At 37.2% G+C, this 20,391-nt stretch overlaps 1 protein-coding gene across 1 annotated transcript in view; it reads left to right on the top strand.

Annotated features, from left to right (window-relative positions):
* Window positions 1–19,784, top strand: part of LOC114651181 (prolactin receptor-like) — a 35,403-nt gene extending 15,619 nt beyond the window's left edge. Inside the window, exons 5-7 of the mRNA XM_051926222.1 lie at window positions 3,305–3,392; window positions 11,023–11,092; window positions 18,451–19,784. Coding sequence (XP_051782182.1) covers window positions 3,305–3,392; window positions 11,023–11,092; window positions 18,451–19,176 — 884 coding nt within the window. The 3' untranslated portion in view covers window positions 19,177–19,784. The remainder of the gene's footprint in view (window positions 1–3,304; window positions 3,393–11,022; window positions 11,093–18,450) is intronic.
* Window positions 19,785–20,391: the final 607 nt, after the last annotated feature.

Here is a 20,391-nt window from a genome sequence, read left to right as displayed (position 1 = left end):
AAAACTAAAGCCAGGGACATAGTCCTTGTAAGAACATGAAAAATGCACACTCTGGTTTTTGTGTAATGGGTATGTAATGAGTCAGATGGGCAATTAGGACATTAGGTCATTCATACATACAGGGGGAAATATGATCATGGCAACCAAAATGTTTATTTAAAAGAAAAGCTAATATAAAATTTTTTAGCAGCAGATATGAATAGCATAAAAGGTGCATTTCAGCATGCCTAAAATGAAAAGTTCAAAATGAAAAACATTTTTTTAACATAAAAGACTTGACAATTAAATACCTACAAAGAACTAAAACTTAAGAATAACAATAGGAAGTCAACGAAAAATGTGACTGCTGAAGCTAAACAATAACAAACAAAGGAAGTGGTTCGAGAGACTCAACACATAAAAGTGTGGGCACCAGAGTAGAATTAAACAGACTGCAAACAAATAATATTACAAGGGAAGTGGGCAATGATCTGAAGGACAGGTGGTCAACAGTCCACAGTTAAAGGAGCTGACAGGAAATGGAGAAACCAAAAAAATGTTAAGTTAAATTGGATAAATAATAGTGCAATACTGTAAACATGCTTTCTGTAGGGAAGAAAAACTTTTGTTTTCATGGCATTATTCCATTGGGAATTCAGCATGGTTGTGTTGTAATGGTGTTATACAGAGTTGTTCATCATTACCTTTAACATGTGTCCTAACATGTAAATTAGTTATAGTCTAAGCATTGCTTAATAAAAGCGATGTGTCATTTTAAAGCATTCGATTTTTCTATCAAGAGAAAAAATTCTGGTCACTGGAGCAAATGGAGCAGACCGATTACAAAATTTATACCATCTGAAAAATCAAAAAGGTACTAAGTAATAAGTGTGACATATTGAGATCCCTTTTTGTTATACACAAAGTATAATGAATCAAACTGTTTGACTCAAAAAGATCAGAATAATATATTCCATTAATATTATCATTGAGCTATGGCCAGTTGGAGTAGAGAAAAACAAAGAATGTAGTCAGCAGCTTCCTTGGAGAAAATAAAACTCTGGGGGAGCTGTGAGCCTATGATGTCCACAAATGGGGACATTTTAAAGGAGGAAGAGTTAAAGGGTGGTTCATCAATATTTTGCAGGAACTGGATTAGTGAAACATTTCCTGGAGCATAACAGCTTAAATTACATCAAAACATGAAAAATGGTACATATGGTAAAATAAAACGTTTGGCATTGGTAGTAAAGGCAAGTCAAGCATATATCTTCAGAGGCAGAGGATATCTTTCTGTCTCAGAAAAAAATATTGATGCTAAAGTTAACTTATGGACAGACATGTTGCAATGGATTTTTCTTTCCCTATATTGGCAAGCTGACAGACTCTTTTCTTCACCAGTGTTCTTGTGCCCTGCTAGTGCCAGTTCTAAACTTGGTACTTTTGCCAGTCAGGCACCATTTCACATTATACATACTGTATACATTGTACATATCGTGTATGTAGAATTACACTGCTTGCAATAGTAGAAAGAGGTGGAATTACACTAGAATGAAGTTATGTGAGTGAAATTTACGTCAGCACTCCCATCTATTAGATATATGAAATATTACATGGAAATTAACTTTTGAATGTCAAATATACATTGTAGTGGATAGGCCAGGATGGATTGGTCCTGTTTCCTCGCCTGTACACTCAGGGGCAGGGCATGTCCTATCTCAGCCAGGAGCTAGACATGCCATGCCAAAATTGATGGACTAGCATCCTGGTGGGATTCAACAAAAGAACCTTGCCCGGATGGGAGGTCAGACCAGTGGATGGATTTAGGGAAGTAGCATACCAAGACTCCATGGACCTCCAGTGCGCTTGGTGAAAGCATTCCTGGGTTGGTGTACATAGATCCATAACTGCAGGGCATACTGGGAGTTGTAGTCCTGTGGGGCAGCCCTGCAGGGTTGTGCCAGGGAGTGCTTCAGGGAATGGCTGTCCTTAATTTGTGAGGCTTCCGCCAGATCCGGAAGTGCTTCCTCGGTGTAATGTGGCAACACGGGAAGTACTCCCAGGTCTGGTATAAAGGAGGCCACTCTGCCTCACCCAGGCGAGTTGGAGTCAGGAGGCAGAGAGCAAGACTTACCTAGAGGAGAGTTGAGGAGATTCGTTATTATATTGTGGTTAATTGTGAGCTAGATAGAAAAAACCTGTGAAAGGTACTTTTATATAACAAAATTTCACTTGATTTGAACTCTTCACTGCATACGTGCATTTGAGTCTCGAGTCCAGGGCTCTGGGGTACACTCCTTTTGATCACAACATATTGAAGTTTATTATGTCAAAACCTGATACTTTTTCATATTTGCTGTGCCAGGGGGTTTAAAAAATCTGTTTCTTTTGGACACCTAATTAGAAGGAATTCAATTAGAATCATCTGTCACTTCTGGAAGGTTTAATTTAAGGGATTATTTGAATTTCGAGGATGTTCTATAAAAATATAAAATGGTTAATAGTGTTTCATTATTTTTTAAGGTTTGAAAAACAGGATGGGAAGAGAAAGTGAGTAAAACAGTGGGACTGAGGCATTGTTTATGCAATGCCAAGATGCCTTATAGTATAGAAAAACACAAATATATAGCTTTCCATTTAAAACCTACTTAAACAAAATTAGAGTCATAATAAGGAAGAGTCTATCTTGGGTACACGGTATGAAACAGCCTTGGGCAGGGTGCCACTCCTATTCATGCTCAGAGTCTCAAAGGTGCCAGTTTGGAACTGCCAGGTAACCCAATCAGAACCTCTTTGGGTATGTGGGAGGAAATCCCACCAAAAATAGGGGGAGAATGTGCAAACTCCACATGGAACCATGAGGCAGCAGCATTACCTACTACGCCATGTGCTGACCTTCTTTTTCTGATAGATGTAGTAATCATGATGGTGTCATGCAGGACTAAAAATCTTTACAATATTTTATAATTAGTCTAATTTGCTTGTTTTGCTGTTTTCTGAGGAAGTTCACTTAGGTGTTTCTATATTTTAGGCATGAACAAAAAAAAACAATGTGATAGAAAGTCAATGGGGAAACCCCCGTTTAAAGCTGTACAGGTCTACATGTGTGCAAGTCTATTAAGATGAACAGCTACATTAATGCATTTATTGACTTTTTGTTAAGAAATTGGATTATTATAACTGAGCATGAAAGAAGACAAATCACAAACCAAGACTTATTAACTTCCAGTGAGCAAACACAGAAGAAGCAAAGGCAAATTCCATGTTTGTTAGAAATATTGTTATTGACACATAAAATCAGTTTGCTTTTCTTTTGTTTTTGCAGGCACATTGCTGGCCTTAAATCTGACAATTGGAATAAGCATAACTGCAATAGTCGTTATTGGACTTGGTGGGGCTTTTCATGGAAAAAGGTAAAGTAAATTAATTAACACAACATGTTCATGAGTTTCTCAACTTGTGTGTAAGAGATTTGTTCCTGCATAAATAGGACATGGTCGGGTTTTTATCTGGTTGTAATGCTGCTGCAATCCTTCCACTAGATGTCAATATTGATTAACCTTCATGATGGAGGCAATATGAGCTCTCTAGTTAAAGATTAGACTTTTCTTCAATGAACATTTTCATCTATTGTATTTCTGATTTTCTATATTTTTAAATTAATTCAATATAAATAGTTAACAATTTGACTGAGACGCTGGAATACAGTACAATGGACATAAAATAACTGAGAAAACATGAAAGATATTTTGAAAATATACAAGTCAGTCCAAAAAGTTCATTGATTAAATTTTTGAACACTCTTCTTCCATTATAGGATAATTGGGAGCTACACTCTATCCAAGTAAAATTATGTGCAAAGAACCCTGGGTGAGATGCTACTTCGTCTAAGGGCAAAGTCATACTCCTGGTCATTCTGGACCAATTTAGGATTAAGCTAACCTGCATGCTTTGAAAATGTCGGATGAAATAGGAGTACCTGAAAAGAACCAAGAGATCATGTAACCCTAATACAGACAGTGACCAAGCCTGTAACAGCAACACCACTAACCACTCTATTAAAGTGCGAAAATGTCCCATAAGAAATTAGCCTACTTTATTGAATGTCTCAGATTAGGGTGCTGTTTTTATTTGTTCTCCACTGAAGTTAACAGAGTTGCACAGATTTACCCGTAATGTGTTAAAAAAAAAAAACTTTAAAGGCCCATAACCTGCATTAGCTTCGTCCTGGGTATGACGTTAATCTGCATCCAGCCTAGCAAGCAGGAGAGCTTTGGGGTTTGTGGCAGGATGGGTACACCAGCCACAGTAAAAAAAAACTCACATTGTTCCAGTGTGGTGCTGAGGTGTAACCCGCTGCACTCTGGTCCCAATCCAGGTGGTTCATTATGTAGTGGGTGTAGTAATGTGATATCAGAGCATACCGCAACCTTTCTCTCTCTTTAAATAGAATGAAGCTGAGGTAGAAGAATTAAACTTGACTTGAGATGACCTTAAAATATAAATTACTGTGCTTTAATTAACAGGCTCAGGTAAAACATGTAATAATGACCCATATTCAGTTGGTACATAAAGTAGCACGAAGGTTAGGTCTGATGCCTCCTAACTTCAGCAGTTTGGAGTTTGACATGTGCCTGGTCAATATATTATAAAAGAAACACAACTGAGACAAAAAGAGTTGACATCAACTGGGAAAACTCTACTTAATATGTGGTAGGTGCAAGACCCTTCTCAAAAATAGCACCAGGTACAGATATACAGTACGTTACACAGGATTGCTGCCAGTCAACTGACAACAACTTCCTCTGTTGATCCTCTTTTATGTGTTTAAGGGGAGGAGTGAGAAGGGACCAGATGTAATGTCACTTGTCTTTGGGAACAGGAACGTAAATTGTTATTGTATATGGTGTAATCCAACCCTTCAGGTGCCCCCAGTATCCCAACAAACATAAATGCATGACAATCTACAGTATTTGGCACTTTCTCCTCTCATCTAAAACCTCATCTTTTCCTCTCACTCACCTATGATGTTAGACCCAAATTGATTTCCTACTCTAAATTCCCCCTACCTGTATCAGTATTCTTTGTTCAGAGCCACATCCTAGTCATGTGTCCAATACAGTAAGGACAGACTTTGGCCATTCATGACCCTGTAATGAAATAAGTAGGCTCAGAAAGAACAAATACTGATTAAGTAAGAATTGTAGTTAGATTTAAACTGTCCTGGTAGAAACAGAAGCAAGCCCATGGAAGAGCGATCCCTGGGAGTATTGAGTGTTAGAAGTGTCACATTCTTGCATATGCCCACTAGGAGTCTGAGGTATACTGGTCCTGAAAAAGTACTGACAAATCCAAAATTTAAAATGAAGGATACCAACATTTTGGTATTTTTGGTAATGGAAGTAAACAACAGCTTTCAACACCCAACCCCCAAAACCCACCCACCTCTGACACAGGGTAGAGTAGACAGGGACCAGCATGCTTTGACATGCTGCAGACTTCAAGGGGGACTTCAATGCACAGTGTATGCTCTAAGAGGGATGCAGTGCGATGACACAGTGCATCAGGGACGCACATAATTGTGCAGTGCACCAGTAAGATGGGTGGAGGTTTGAAGTTATCCATTATTTTCTTCAGAACCTTTTCGGAACTGGTACTGAATTCCAGAAGCTGGTATAGATAATGAAGCCAAAATATAGTAATATTTTAGTTTATGTATTGCAAAAATGCATCTATTACTCTGATGGTGTGATTTGGCTCCATGATCCCTGATTCCTTCGAGGAGTCTCTTGAACCTGGAACCATTGATAACATACCCATGGATGAGCTGGGCAAATGAGAACACACAGAGTCAACCAGGGGTTGGCGCAAAGTGTTTTAAGTGCTTTTATTAAAAGCAAACAGTGTCCAAAATGCAGTGCAAAAAGATCTTCGATAAAAAATAGTTCAATAAAATTAGTGACAGTCTGCAAGTTAAAATTCCATAAATAATCCAATGATAAAACTATAATAAAAACAACACAGTCATCAGGTCCTTGCTCTTCTCTTCATTGTTCTAAGTGAACCCAGGGCAACTTCCATTCTCCTGTCTCCGTGGCTCACTTGCTGAGCTGATGGAGACACATGCAGCTGCTGTCCTCCAGTCCAATCCCCATCTTCGTTGCCTCCGTTGGCGTCTGCCAGACCCCTCAGAGCTGGCTGTCCTCCCGTCTCCCTTCTCACTTTCCTGGCATCCCTTGCATCCCTGATCCAATAAAGACTTATTGCTTACTTCCTGGGGCATACTCCCAACCACCTACCTGCATTCTTTACCGGACAGGCTTCTCACCATCCTGTCTCTTTCTTCTTCCACTCCTCTTGATCTTTTGATTTTATATGATCTTGTCTTTTTGACCCCGTTGTGTATATAGCCCTGACTGGGTTCAGGTTCTGTCCTTCACCTACTCCAAGGAATGAATGAAGCATCTGACTGACCCGCTCTCATTAGTACGTGAATGCACGATCAGCCAAGCACCCCAATCACCCTTGAAGTGGCACACTCTTGGAGCCTGCATGATAGTGTACTTGATTATTTATTTAAATAGCACTTCGCCACAGACCTCTTATCACATACTCATTCACTAAAATGCAACAAGACCATTAACAAAGGCTTCTTTTAGTTTTAATTATGATTATACAGCATCAGTAAAGTGGCTATTCATCTCTGTGTTTGAGATGCTGGTAAAATTACTTATGAATTCTAAAGATTCACTGAAAACAGAAATACTGTAACCCACATGTACTGTTTACTGTTGATAACTTTACAAACTGCAGCACTAACAATAAAGCTTAATAATATAAGACCCCAGACTTAAAAGTAGACTTGGAAATTTAGTGTGAACTCTAAAATCACCCTTGAAGCCCTTCTATCCCCTCAAGTGGGAAAGGCAGGCAGGGTTTGCCAGAGTCAATTTGTTTCCATCTAACCTATCAGAATGCATCACATGTTCTCTGAGTAAATATAATAGAATGGTGTGGCCCTTTTAGGTAAGGCAACCCAGGAATTGCCTAAGAAACTTGTAACTTTAAAGGCTGTGAAAGATGCAGAGGTAAACTGGTATCAGAAACTGCCAGGAGAATTTATAGAACCACACTTGATTTCATAGTAATTCTGGGCTTAGTGGCAAATGACTTTGGGAAGGAGTTTAAAGCCATCTCACAGACAGGTTTACTAAGGCTGGAGTCAAAAGGTGAATTGGAAAAAGTCTCAGTGGTGAAAGTAAGAGGATATAATAAAGAAAGAGAGGGTTAGGTTAGGTTGGGTAGACTTTACTATCCCAGAAGGAAATTTGTTTCCAGCAGGAAAGTACATAAACATAAGACATTGTTCACATATCCAATAAAATAAAGAAACAACTGACAACCAGGGTTATCAGGGTTATCAAATATACAGACACTCAAGATTAGTAGAAAGAAGAATAATTACCTTCAACAAAACACAAAGTAATAATTTAGAATTTAGCAACATCCCTAAAAGTAACAGCATTCAAAATGCGTATAGCTCTAGGAATAAAAGAGTGCTTACTCTCAGAAACTTAAATCTACAGCCTAATTACAATTGCATCTGAAATTAAGGAAAAATTGAATGGCAACTGTCTGACAGAAATGAGTCAGCCTTCTTTCATACCTGTTTTAATACAGTCCAGTGACACAGGTTAGCTGCGAACCCATAATTTTGCTGCTAATTTTTACAATGTTGTTAAGATGGTAGATATTCCTAAGACTGAGGTTTCCAAACCAATTTACAAAAAATTTAATAATAGATGGCTTATAAACACAATGTCATTAAAACAGTAGAATTTCCTAAGAAAGAAAAGTCATGCCTGCCTCTTTTTACAAATTTGTTCTGTGTTAAGATCAAAGTTTATTCTATTATCAATGATGGTCTGTAGTGCTCTACCATCTCCAATGTCTATCCTTTAGTTAAAGTTGAGACAATCAAAGCAGGGAGCACCTGAGACATATAACCATATCATTTGTCTTAGAAATATTTAGCTATAAATATTTGAGATGATGAATGATGAAAAGAGATGAATGGTGAAAGAGAGTGCATTTTGTACAGTACTTTGGTATGCAAATAGGCTGAACAGTGTAGGCAGGTACAAACTGTTTGCAGTTGTGCTGATTTTCTTTTTAATTTATCACTTTGTGTTTCTCTTTTTGGTCATATCTCATTTGTGTGTTGCAGTTACATGATAAACTTTGTAATTTTCACTTCTTCATAACATTCTCTGTTGTTTAGGGTTAGGGTGGCTGATCGCAATAGGATGTGTGGATCAGTTACACAAATATATAAAAAAAATTAATATAATGATAATACGTTTTATACTTTTTTTGCACCTAATTTGTTATCTGCGCTTGTATAGTTTTCCTCTTGTTATCAAGTATAGAGAATTTCTAACTTTCCTTTAGTCTTGTTAATTTCTGTTATATTTTGAATCTCTGTCTTGACTAACGGTGCCCATCATGCACAGTCCAGTTACTAGAGGACATGATACTGGAAATTGAGTCGTTTGACATCACAAATGCAACAGTATATAAGTCAACATCATTGACAAGTTTGTGGATATACCATATCAGTCTTTCTTGTTGTTTAATGGTGTACAAATAGTCTTTTGGGTTATAAATCTTTGGCAAAGTATCTTGACTACAACTTATGTTAAGTGTTTTGGTTTAGGTCTATTTGTGACATTCCGACTTCTGACTTTTTACAACAACAACAATTTACTTCTTGTATAGCTCAAATCACAAAGTGAATGTTTACAACAACAACAATTTACTTCTTGTATAGCTCAAATCACAAAGTGAATGTTTAAATGGGCTTTAAAAGGCCCTGTTTTGACTTCCTAAAAGGACAAGAAAAAAACTCCCAACAAAAACTTGTAGGGGGGAAAATAATTGGAAGAAATCTTGGAAAAGGCAATTCAGAGAGAGATCCCTTTCCAGGCAGGTTGGGTGTGCAATGGATGTCTAAAAATGGGGTAAATGCTATAAACAAAACAGAACACAAGTCATCCTCTTCATAGAGCTAGATGGCCAATCTATCATTGCCATCTCAGAAATACAATAATATAATAAATGCTCCTTTGTTCTTGTACATCACTCCTCACAAATTGCAGGCATTCAGCGCCGTGACAACTTTCAAAGCAAAATGCCAGAATAGATCGTACCACTCTCTAAATACAGAACTACTACATATGAGATTACAGATTTGTCCATACACATCAAAAATAAAGTTGAAAGTAAGTACCATAAATGGAAAACAACAATAGCTGGCCATTAGCTAATTGTAGAACAACAGCCAGATTGCAGAAATGGAGCCAGAGACAAGCCAGACAGAGAGTCATGTAGACCTTTGCCTGCAAGCCGCCTCCCTCCTATTGGCCATTTTACAGCTGAGTCAAGTGCGGGGTCGGCCAATCTGATAAAAGGACCCTTCTACCCTTCTGTGATTCTGTACTCTTTTATCTGGGATGAGTTTTCCACAGGCAGGCAAACAACTTGGCTGTATAGCAGTGGCACCATGTGCCACATGAGGGTATAGAGAAGAGAAAAGAATAGGGTGCGGTTAGTAACAGTTGATTAATATCATATTACTTATATTTTATTACTAATGACAAACAACATACATAAACTATGCACAGCTAACCAGCATTCTAGTCAGTGTGTGCAAAACTGCGGTAGTGAGTCTTCAGCCAGAATTTGAAATCTGAGACCGGAGGGGCATCTCTTACAGTAGCCTGCAGACCATTCCACAGTTTAGGAGCAATGTAACTAAAAGCTCAACCTCCGACTGTTATTTTATCAATCCTTGGAATCATAAGCAGACCAGCATCTTGAGATCTTAACATGCGCTCTGGTTTGTAAATAATAATAAGTTCAGGTAAGTACAGTAAGCAGGGTATTGACCAGTTAAGACTTTATATGTTTTATAAGGAGAATTTTGAAATGAGCCCTAAACTTAACTGGGAGACAGTTACCAATGCACACTTTCATATTGAGTATGCATCATCTTCTGGTCCTGGTTGCTTTTAATTCTGTTGTGCTTGTGCCCTTTTTGAGTAGAACAATTACATTTTAATTGCGCTTTATGTTTAGCATCTTTCTATTGGAAATGTTTCAAGTTAATGAACATACATTATTTGTCGTCTCCTAAACTGCATGGCTCTCTTCAGAACCATGTGTAGTATTCAACTTAAACGTCCTTCTGTCCATCCATTCTGTTCTGAACTTTCGTAATCCAGTTTGGTGTCATGGAGGGCCAGACCGTACCCCGGTAACATCACACACAAAGTAGAAATCAACACTGAACTGGGCACCAGTAACAAACACACACATATTCATTCATACCAGTGTAGATGTAATGAACAAATGTACCTTAAAAAATATACAAAAGTCAGAATCGAGGAAAGGTATTCTTAAGTGGAACTAGTTTTGGAAATTGTATTTGAATCAAATATACTGGTTGACTATATCATTCTGCTTTCCGTGCACATTTTTGTTAATCCCTGTACTTGACATCTGTTTTCTTCTTATGTTAACTTACTTTTTTTTGTCTTTTCCTTTGAGGTGTCAGATGTACCTGAACAGTTTTGTGTGGGATTTATTTTTTATTATTTACTTGGAAGATTTATTTTTTAATGTAATACAAGTTTTTCAGTCATTACAAAAGTTCTCATAATGAGCTGATTTTGTGGCATTCATGGCATACATTTGAAAAGGTCTCTGTTACATACATTGTTTCATCTCCGTGACTAGGAAGGAGATCTGAATGATGGCTTTATCTCTGGGCTTTAATAAGGTGATGTGTGTTTTGTAGCTGCTTCAGTGTTTGAAATGGATTGAAACAGCATTTAGAGGATTGCGGAATTTCAATAATTACTAGAGCTTTTGAGGGCAATTACTACACCAACATTGGTATGATAATTATATGGCTGATACAAAAATCAGCATTTTTTACTGGGGAAACCTTTAATATTATCCTTTGATTTTTTTTTCTGGTAGGATTAAAGCCTTTGTCTTACCTTCAATTCCTAAACCAAGAATCAGTGGGATTGATCCACTTCTTTTGAAGGTATGTTCAAAATTAGCTCTGTGGTTTTAACTCTTTAAAAAGATCAAGGCGGACTTAAGCACTTCTGGCCTGAGACCAAATTCTAAGTTTTGATTTAAAAGAAATATGTTTCTTCCTCCCAGAACTATGGTTTGTAAAATTCTGTTCTGTATAACATACATCAGGATCATTTTTGTAGTATTAAAAATGTTTTAGTATATTTATCCTCAGGATATCCTCCTTCTCCCATATCACAATTTACACTGCTAAATATATTTTATAGCTCTTTTTGATTTTGTAACTTGGAGATATAAACTGTTTATGATCTCTGTAACAGTTTACAGGTCTGTGACATTAGCCCCTAAAAGAACTGTGCACTTGGGTCTGGATCACCTTTATGTGAATGATTAGTTTAAAATTCAAATTTTCACCCTTGCTTATTACCTGGAAAAATGTCTGTAGAGTGATGGAGTCTATGTTGTTTCATTTTTTAATTTTTTCCTGAAGATATGATAAGGTGACATATCTATAGTTAGACCCTGTGGACCACATGGGTTCAAAGCCAACTTGTTCCATTATGTAATCCACAAAGTATAACGTGCATCTCAAATGACATCATCAACATTTAGTAATCTTCAGTATTTTGAGCCCAGAAACATTCCCATAAGAATGAAAAATCAAACAAGAGATCTTCTTAATAACTTTTTGGTTTCTCCTAGACAACAATGAGATCAGAAAGAAATAAAGTGCAGACATTTTCTTTTGTCTCATGCTTTTCAGATTTTTCTCATGAGAAAAAATATAGTATAGTAAAATATAGTATTTTCACAAGTGTCTTCTCTGGAATATCAGCAAAGTCACACAGTGGGCTCAGATTTTCATAAAGTTCCTTGACGTATTTTTTTACAGTTGAAATAGTGCACTCCCTAATATACAGTGAAATTTATGGACAGTTGTCTGTGGTAATAAGACACTTTACTATGATTATAAAACTCTAGCCCTTACTTCTGAATAATACCATTAGTTTCTCTAATTTATATTCCTGTGCTCCAGTTAGATCACACTCATTCTAGAAGAAAAAGCAGACAGTGTGGTGCAGTAGTTAAGACTTTGGACCTCAGCCCCTGAGACACTGGGTTCAAATCCTTCTGCTACTGACACTGTGTGACCATGAGCAAGTCACTTTTATTTGCATGTGCTCCAACGGGAGAAATAAAAGAAGGGTAACTGATTGTATCTCAAATGTTGTAAGTCACCTTGTATAAAGGCTTCAGTCCAAATATAAGTAATAAATATAAAGGGTTAAAACAGGACTTGAAGGAGATCTCACGATTTATAGTATGATTTTCAAACCAGATTCTTAATTTTGAACTCAGTTGTATCTCATGTCTTCTTTTTGTCTGAAGCCATTTCTCTTAATGCATTTAGGAGAAACATCTGTGACAAAGTTGATTCTTAAATGAAACATAAATGAGAATGTCTTTTATATCTCATGAGCCATTAAAGATCAGTCTTTGAGCAGTAAAGTACCAGTGGTAAAGGTATTCTGCAGTGGATCATATGAGACATGCTTTCAGCACTCATTGTGTTCTGAGGTTGTATGCTCTGTTAACAGTTCAAAATCTGATTAAGGGAAGGTAGAGCATTTGCTTTTATTTCAAATTGAGTCGCAAATGTCATGAGTTAGGGAGCTCCTTAGCACAGAATTCCCAAAAACATGTTGCAAGAAGCTCCACAAGATTAAGGGTCCATCAGTCTTTGGCTTGAATGACAAAGGACATAAAAATAACACTTTTAAAATAAAAGATTTATCTCCAAAATGCACTGTCACAGAAGAAGCTCGAAGGAGCACAAAAGGCAGAGAATGAGTTACCTTCAAAAATAGTCAATCCAGTAGCAACCAAGTCCTACAATCTAAATCCAAAGAGAGAGAGAGATGAAAAACAGAGTAAAAGAGGTCAAATCCCAGTTAATCAAAGAAAGCACAGCAAAGTCACAGAGAACTCACCAACACCTAGTAAATGCAATGTACTGCAGGGGACTGTGTGTTTGCTCAGGCTTTATAGGGTTGGGGACAGTCACAAGATGGAGATGGACAGGTGCCCCCTCCTCTCGGGAGCCAACCACAAAAAACATACAGTAAAACATAGCAGAAGAATGAACATAGAGAAATTAAATACACAAAACACAAACCTAATAAAAAATACACAATAATAAAAATTTTAACTTAGGATTTTCTTGAAATAAAGTTGCTACCATATGGGGCAATTCTTTTTTTATTATTTTGTTTTTATTATTTTTCATTAAAAGCAGATAGCAATCCATACAATCAAGTTAAACTTAACAAAACCCAGAAGATAGAAAGAGAGGAGAGCCAGCCAACAAAGCAAATCTTTGAAGCAGCAAGGAAGGAAGAGTATTCTTTTCTCCGATATAGAAGATTATTCTAAAATGTTATTGATCAGATCCTACCACATTTAAAAAGAAATTTGAACAGATCCTCTGAGTGAGAATTTGATTCTCTCCAATTTCAGATAGTATAGGGCATCAGTTACCCACTGACTTAAAAGTGGTGGTTTGGGATTCTTCCAGTTGAACAAAATAAGCCCACGTGCTAGTAGTGAGGTAAAGGCAATCACAGTTTGTTTGTCCTTCTCCACTTTAAGCTCATCAGAGAGTGCACCAAACACAGCTGTAAGTACAAACAGTTCTATAAGGAGCACTTGATGGATTGATTGAATGCATTTATAGTTCTTGGGATGAAACTGTTTCTGAACCGCAAGGTCCGTGCAGGAAAGGCTCTGAAGTGTTTGTCGGATGAGAGCAGTTCAAATAGCAAATGGCTGAGGCAGTGTGTGCTTGATTCTGTATACCGATAATTCTCTTTCCGATCAGCTGCTCCGAGTGGTGCCGTGAGAGTAATATGGAAAAAGATGATCCGCTCTGGCAACCCCTAATGGGAGCAGCTGAAAGTAGAAGAAGAAGGTGCAGTGAGAGTAACAACGCTAAAGCAACAATGGTATTTGGAATAGTTTGGCCATTCCGTGGACCATTATAGATTGTTACAGGTTAATTACAATCAGATGCCTTAAACTAATAAACAATATGTGATTAGTTTCAGTGTATATGATAAAGCCTTGTCAGGCATGTGGATCTAAAAAGAAAGGGAAACCACACTGGAGCAAAAACACTGCTTTGACGCTAGGTGCCACCAGTTTGCAAAACCGAGCAGAAAACTTGCATATGCCGGGGTTGGAGCTACCGTGAAAATGTGTGTGGCTTTACGCCAAGTTTAGATTTTATACATCGAGATTTGAGCATGGAAACGAGCTTATGCAACATTTTTGTGCCTACGCACCGTTTATACATGAGGCCCCAGGTCTTTATGGCCTATATATTTGCCCCTCAGTAATAACATTGAAAGTTAGGCAGAGCCATGCCCCCTTCTACATTAGATCATTGTAGAGTCACCCATTGGATGCACAGATGTTTAGAATTCCAAATAAATGAGGTTATAATTTAATCTAATTTCTTAAAAAAAGATTTGTTAATGTATATGGGGATGGTTTGAAATAGGAAAAGAAGTTTGGGAAGGGTATTTATTTTAAAAATGTTGATTCTTCCTGCTAACGTGAGATGGAAGGTGGACCATCTATTTACATCGTGTTTAATTTTTTCCATGCAAACAGACAAAATTTTGTTAAAAAAGAGCTTTATATTTACATGTGATGTTTACACGTATTTAAACTGATATACTAAAATAAATGGGAAGATATCTAGTCATGTATTGTGTGCTATAGGGTTCACTGTAAAAAGCACAATTTTATTCAAAATAATTTTGAGTCCAGATATCTATTGAAAATCTGCTAGTGCTTTTAGTAATGCTTGTATGGAAATTTGCAGGTCATATATATACAGTACAATATCATCTGCATATAATGATATTTTCTTTTCAAGTCCTTCTCTGAAAATCCCTTTTCTCTCTGACGCATTTCAAAAGAAAACAGGCAATGGCTCAATGGTGATTGCAAAAAGCAATGGTGATAGGGGACATCCTTGTTGAGTACCACATTCTAGTTTAAGTAGTCTGAAATAATGTTTTTAATACAAACTGAGGCTTCAAGACTAGTATAGAGTACAGTGATCCCTCGCTATATCGCGCTTCGCCTTTCGCGGCTTCACTCTATCGTGGATTTTATATGTAAGCATATTTAAATATATATCGCAGATTTTTTGCTGGTTCGCGGATTTCTGAGGACAATGGGTCTTTTAATTTCTGGTACATGCTTCCTCAGTTGGTTTGCCCAGTTGATTTCATACAAGGGACGCTATTGGCAGATGGCTGAGAAGCTACCCAACTTACTTTCTCTCTCTCTCTCTCTTGCGCTGACTTTCTCTGATCCTGATGTAGGGGGTGTGAGCAGGGGGGCTGTTCGCACACCTAGACGATACGGACGCTCGTCTAAAAATGCTGAAAGATTATCTTCATGTTGCTACCTTCTGTGTGCTTCGTGAAGCGACATGCTGCACGGTGCTTCGCATACTTAAAAGCTCAAAGGGCACGTATTGATTTTTGACTTTGTTTTTCTCTGTCTCTATCTCTCTCTCCCTGCTCCTGAAGGAGGGGGTGTGAGCTGCCGCCTTCAACAGCTTTGTACCGGCGGCGCTTCGCATACTTAAAAGCCAAACAGCCCTATTGATTTGTTTGCTTTCCTCTCTCTCCTGATGCGCACTCCTTTGAAGAGGAAGATATGTTTGCATTCTTTTAATTGTGAGACAGAACTGTCATCTCTGTCTTGTCATGGAGCATAGTTTAAACTTTTGAAAAAGAGACAAATGTTTGTTTGCAGTGTTTGAATAACGTTCCTGTCTCTCTACAACCTCCTGTGTTTCTACGCAAATCTGTGACCCAAGCATGACAATATAAAAATAACCATATAAACATATGGTTTCTACTTTGCGGATTTTCTTATTTCGCGGGTGGCTCTGGAACGCAACCCCCGCGATGGAGGAGGGATTACTGTAGTTTGATCTATGCACATATGTTTGGGCTAAACCCAAATTTGTGTAATGTGGTGAATACATAGTCCCATTCAACCATGACAAATGCTTTTTTCTGCATCCAAAGATAATAAGATCGCCGAGTTCTTAGATTTAATGGGTGAATATATTATATCAAACAAATGTAGAAGATTAGAAGCTGTGTCTGCCTTTAATAAATCTGGTTTGGTCCTGTGATATTACAGAAGGAAGCACTTTCTCAATCTTTCTGGCCAGAGCTTTTTAGAGTATCTTAACATCATTATTCAGGAGTGAGATTGGTCTGTATGATGCACATTATAGTAAGTCCTTATTTTTTTTAGGAATGATGGAAATTAATGCTTGGCAAAAAGTTTGAGGTAGAATTTTGTTGTTTTTAGCTTCTGTAAACATTGCTAATAATAGTGGAGCTAACTTATTTGAAAATATTTTATAAAAATCCACTGAGTAGCCATCATGGTCGGCTAAATTCCCACTTTGAAGTGAGTTTATAGCATCTAGTAATTCTGGGAATGTCAGAGGTTTATCCAATTCCACATCACTAAGAGTACTGTATCTAGCTGTGGTATCTGTAATGAGTCAAAAAACTCATTAGACTGTGTCTTATCTTATTTAGAGTGAATGGAATGTAAGGACTTATAGTGCTTTCTAAATGTGTGGGTTATATTTTTATGGTCTATGATCTCCATCTATGTTGGTAATTGGTGCTATTGCACTGCAGACTTCCTGCTTGTGGAGTTGTTGAGTTAAAATCTCGTTTGCCTTCTCTCTGTGTTCACAATAATGATGTTGCAATTTAAAGATGATCTGTTCTCTTTCTTTAGTAGCCAAGAGGTTACATTCTGATTGCAAAACCTGTCTTATATAAAGTGTCTCATTTGGAGAACGGCCGTATTCTAGATCTATGCTGGTAATTTTGCTGATTGACTCAGGCATCTTTTTGGTTTCCAGTTTATTTTTGTGAGAAAGATATGAAACAATCTGTCCTGTTAAAAATACATTCAGAGTTTCCCAGAGTATTCCTGCAGAAACCTCTGGGGATGCATTTGTCTCCAGAAAATAATCAATTTGCTTGGATATGAATTCTGTACAGTGATCATCAGCTAATGACGCCAGCTACAAGATGAGTGTGTAGGACATAGTAAGTTAAGTTGGTGCTATTCTGGCCAACTTTTTCTTTCATTCATGTTTGCCACGAACACACACAGTCACAACTTGGAGCATGTGCTTTCTTTCTCTTAGGAATCCCGCAGCTCATAGGCATGTGGAAAGCTGCGACTGTGAACATCCCCGCTACTGATGATTCACCAATCAAAACACAATATTCATTGAGCCTACTCTTTCAGCTTTGATGGCTGAAAATGACAATTACACATAGCAAGCATTGTCACTAAAATAAATCAGTAAAGAAATAATAAAATAAATATATAATGAAATAAGCAACAAAAAACATATTTCTAGGCTCATTTAATTAATTTATGCACAAACATAATTTTATTTATTGTTACATTTCAAAACACATTTATTTACAGTATTTATATATTCATTTTATTTTTCACAAAATGTTCCTCCATGTTCAGGTAACCCTTTATTATTTGTGTAAAGCACTAAAATTTAAAATAGCACCATTTGCAGTGTTTTGATAAGTGATCCATAGAATCTAGTTTATTTACTAGCATCTAGATCCTATTCACTTTAAAGCATGTGTAATTACACACTATACAACAGGATGACCAGATTTTCCAGACTGTAATATAGAAAAGATTTGATGAAAAAGAATAAACAACATCTTATAGAAGTCAATGACTATGAACTTAGTTCTGATTTCTCTTTTTTATTTTGCCACTCTAAACTTAAATTGTGACACCAGCCATGTTGCAGGTTCCAATCAAACCACTATGCTGTATGACTGAAAGCTGTTTAGCTGGCTTCATTTGGCCATCCTTCTATATAGAAATTAGGGCTGTATTCCAACTCGTGGCTTCAAATGACCAATCAATCCAAGTATCTCCCCTGCTCCTCCCATTGTGTCCCAGCTTTAGGATTAATTTTGCACAGAACCAGATACAGACATGAGAGGCTGTAAGAAATCTGCAGGCAAAGAAGGGAGATAGGGGCATACAGTATTTCTGGAGATTACAGGAAGTGGAAAGGTAATGATGACATTTTACACAACTTTTGCACAAAGCGCAAGTCAAAGCTCAAGATGTCAAGGTATTATGTACAGTATGTTATCAGTAAGGGTGGAGAGTGTGACTCTTGCATGATTTCAGATTCAGACTAGCTTAACATGTTAATAAGAGAAAAAATATATCTTAACATGATTTTTTGCATTACAGAGAAGCAATATGGAAGAAATCGATCATTTCTTCAGTTCCTTCCTTGGATATATCTCTCCACACTATCTCAAGGAACAGCAGTTTGATATCAGCCTGGAAGAAAGCTTCACTTCTGTGGATTTCGATAGTGAACTGGAGATTGAATGTGCAAAAGATAGTTTTGGAAGTGTTTCAGTTGGAAAGGAGGAAAAAGAATCCAAACGTATACCAAAGCTGGAAAATTCAGATTATGTTGAGGAGCAGAAGATGGAAACAAGCTTGAATAATAATAGTGACACTGAGAAGAATCTCAGTCAGAATGCTGGAAATGTGCAAAATCTAAAGTTATTTTCTGGTTCTGATGTACAATACACCATTTCTTCTTGCCTATTAAAAGACAGTGGAAATCAAGATTTATATACCTTTGTTAATGCAGTGTGCAGCACTGGGACAGTTTATCTCCTTCCTTGCTTAGCAAGCCATGAACAGCCGTTGAGTTCCAGTAGTAAACCAGAGAGTGAGGAGAAGCAGGAGTCTGAATTGTACCGGGTGCAAAACCCTGTCCCATCCAGTCCTACAAGCACTCCCAATGTGGGAAAACAGAGAATGGCAGCAACAGACAGCTCTACTGTGGAGGAGGCGCCTGAGAACTTAAAATACACAACAGTGGAAGCTTTACACTTATTTCATGAGATGGAGTCAGATGAGGACTGTCCCACTGAGATGAGTCGTGTGGAGGTCAAGTAAATGTGATAAATATTTTTATAGTCTTGGTATATCTGAGATGCAGGAGTTTCTATAATCTGACTCTCAGAGAGCATTTCAGCCTGCTTATTTAACTCAATTCTAACTTTCATGTCAGGTTCCAAAGGCTCCATGTCCTTACGAGTATGGACACACATCATTATAAATAGATCTTGCACAGCCTGATGTTCATTTTTATTTTCATTAACTTTAAACAAAGAAGCTACTCAAATGATTATTGTGATTAAGAATTATCTTTATGCATCTTACGTTCTCTCAGTTTATTTACACATCTAGAAGCTAATGTAATTTATTCTTAAATGATGAAGTTATCTGCGGTTGATGGCATATTTATACAAAGCAAAATACAGAAGAATACTGAACAAAAAGAAAATTAATGTGATGAAATAATAATTAGTAATGTAATGCGAATAAGGTATGAATTAGAGTGGAATAACTGAGCTGGAAAGTGGTTTCATCAAGAAATATTGGTAATAATGTAAGAACCATTCTTTGAACCTGCTTATGGGGATCTGAGAGTATCCTGGCATCAGTGGCCATAAAGATGAAGTAATGAGATTGGGTGCCATTTTCTTGCAAAGCACATTTATACATACGCTGACACTCACTCATGCCTACATTACATTTTCAGAACATTCCACAAAGTTGTTATGTCTAAACTATACCTAATATACAGTAAATGTTTCAAGTACAGATTTCATTCAGAGTTCATTTAGGCTTTTTTAATTAATACATTTATCCAAAATCTATTATTATTAATTTTAAAATGATCTCATCTTTACAAATCAAAAATACTGCTGCAGGTACTGAGGATCAGTAACCTTTATTGGTGGGGTCATTGCTATATACTTTATACCACATGGGAAAAAATTTTTGTGTTATCACCAAATACAGCTAAGAAACTTCCCTCACCTCAATTTTCCATTCTTCCAAATGTACAGTAGCTGTTCCACCCAATAGTACAGCACATCCATACTGTGGGTTACAGATGATTTGGGGCTCCACTCCCGTGAGTTAGGTACACGCTCCTCTAAAACGCTTATAGGTTACATTTTAAAGGCAGTTTCTAAAATATTAACGAGTTAAAAATGTACATATGGTGTAACATTTAGGTGTGTTTGAGGACTGTGCAGGCACTATAGCTTAATGGACTAAGTTTAGTAGGCAGGTTCTGGAACCTTCTCAATCTATATCAGG

Source organism: Erpetoichthys calabaricus, chromosome 4 (genome assembly GCF_900747795.2).
Source record: "Erpetoichthys calabaricus chromosome 4, fErpCal1.3, whole genome shotgun sequence".
Taxonomy (NCBI): domain Eukaryota; kingdom Metazoa; phylum Chordata; class Cladistia; order Polypteriformes; family Polypteridae; genus Erpetoichthys; species Erpetoichthys calabaricus.
This window is presented reverse-complemented; position numbering and strand designations above follow the sequence as displayed.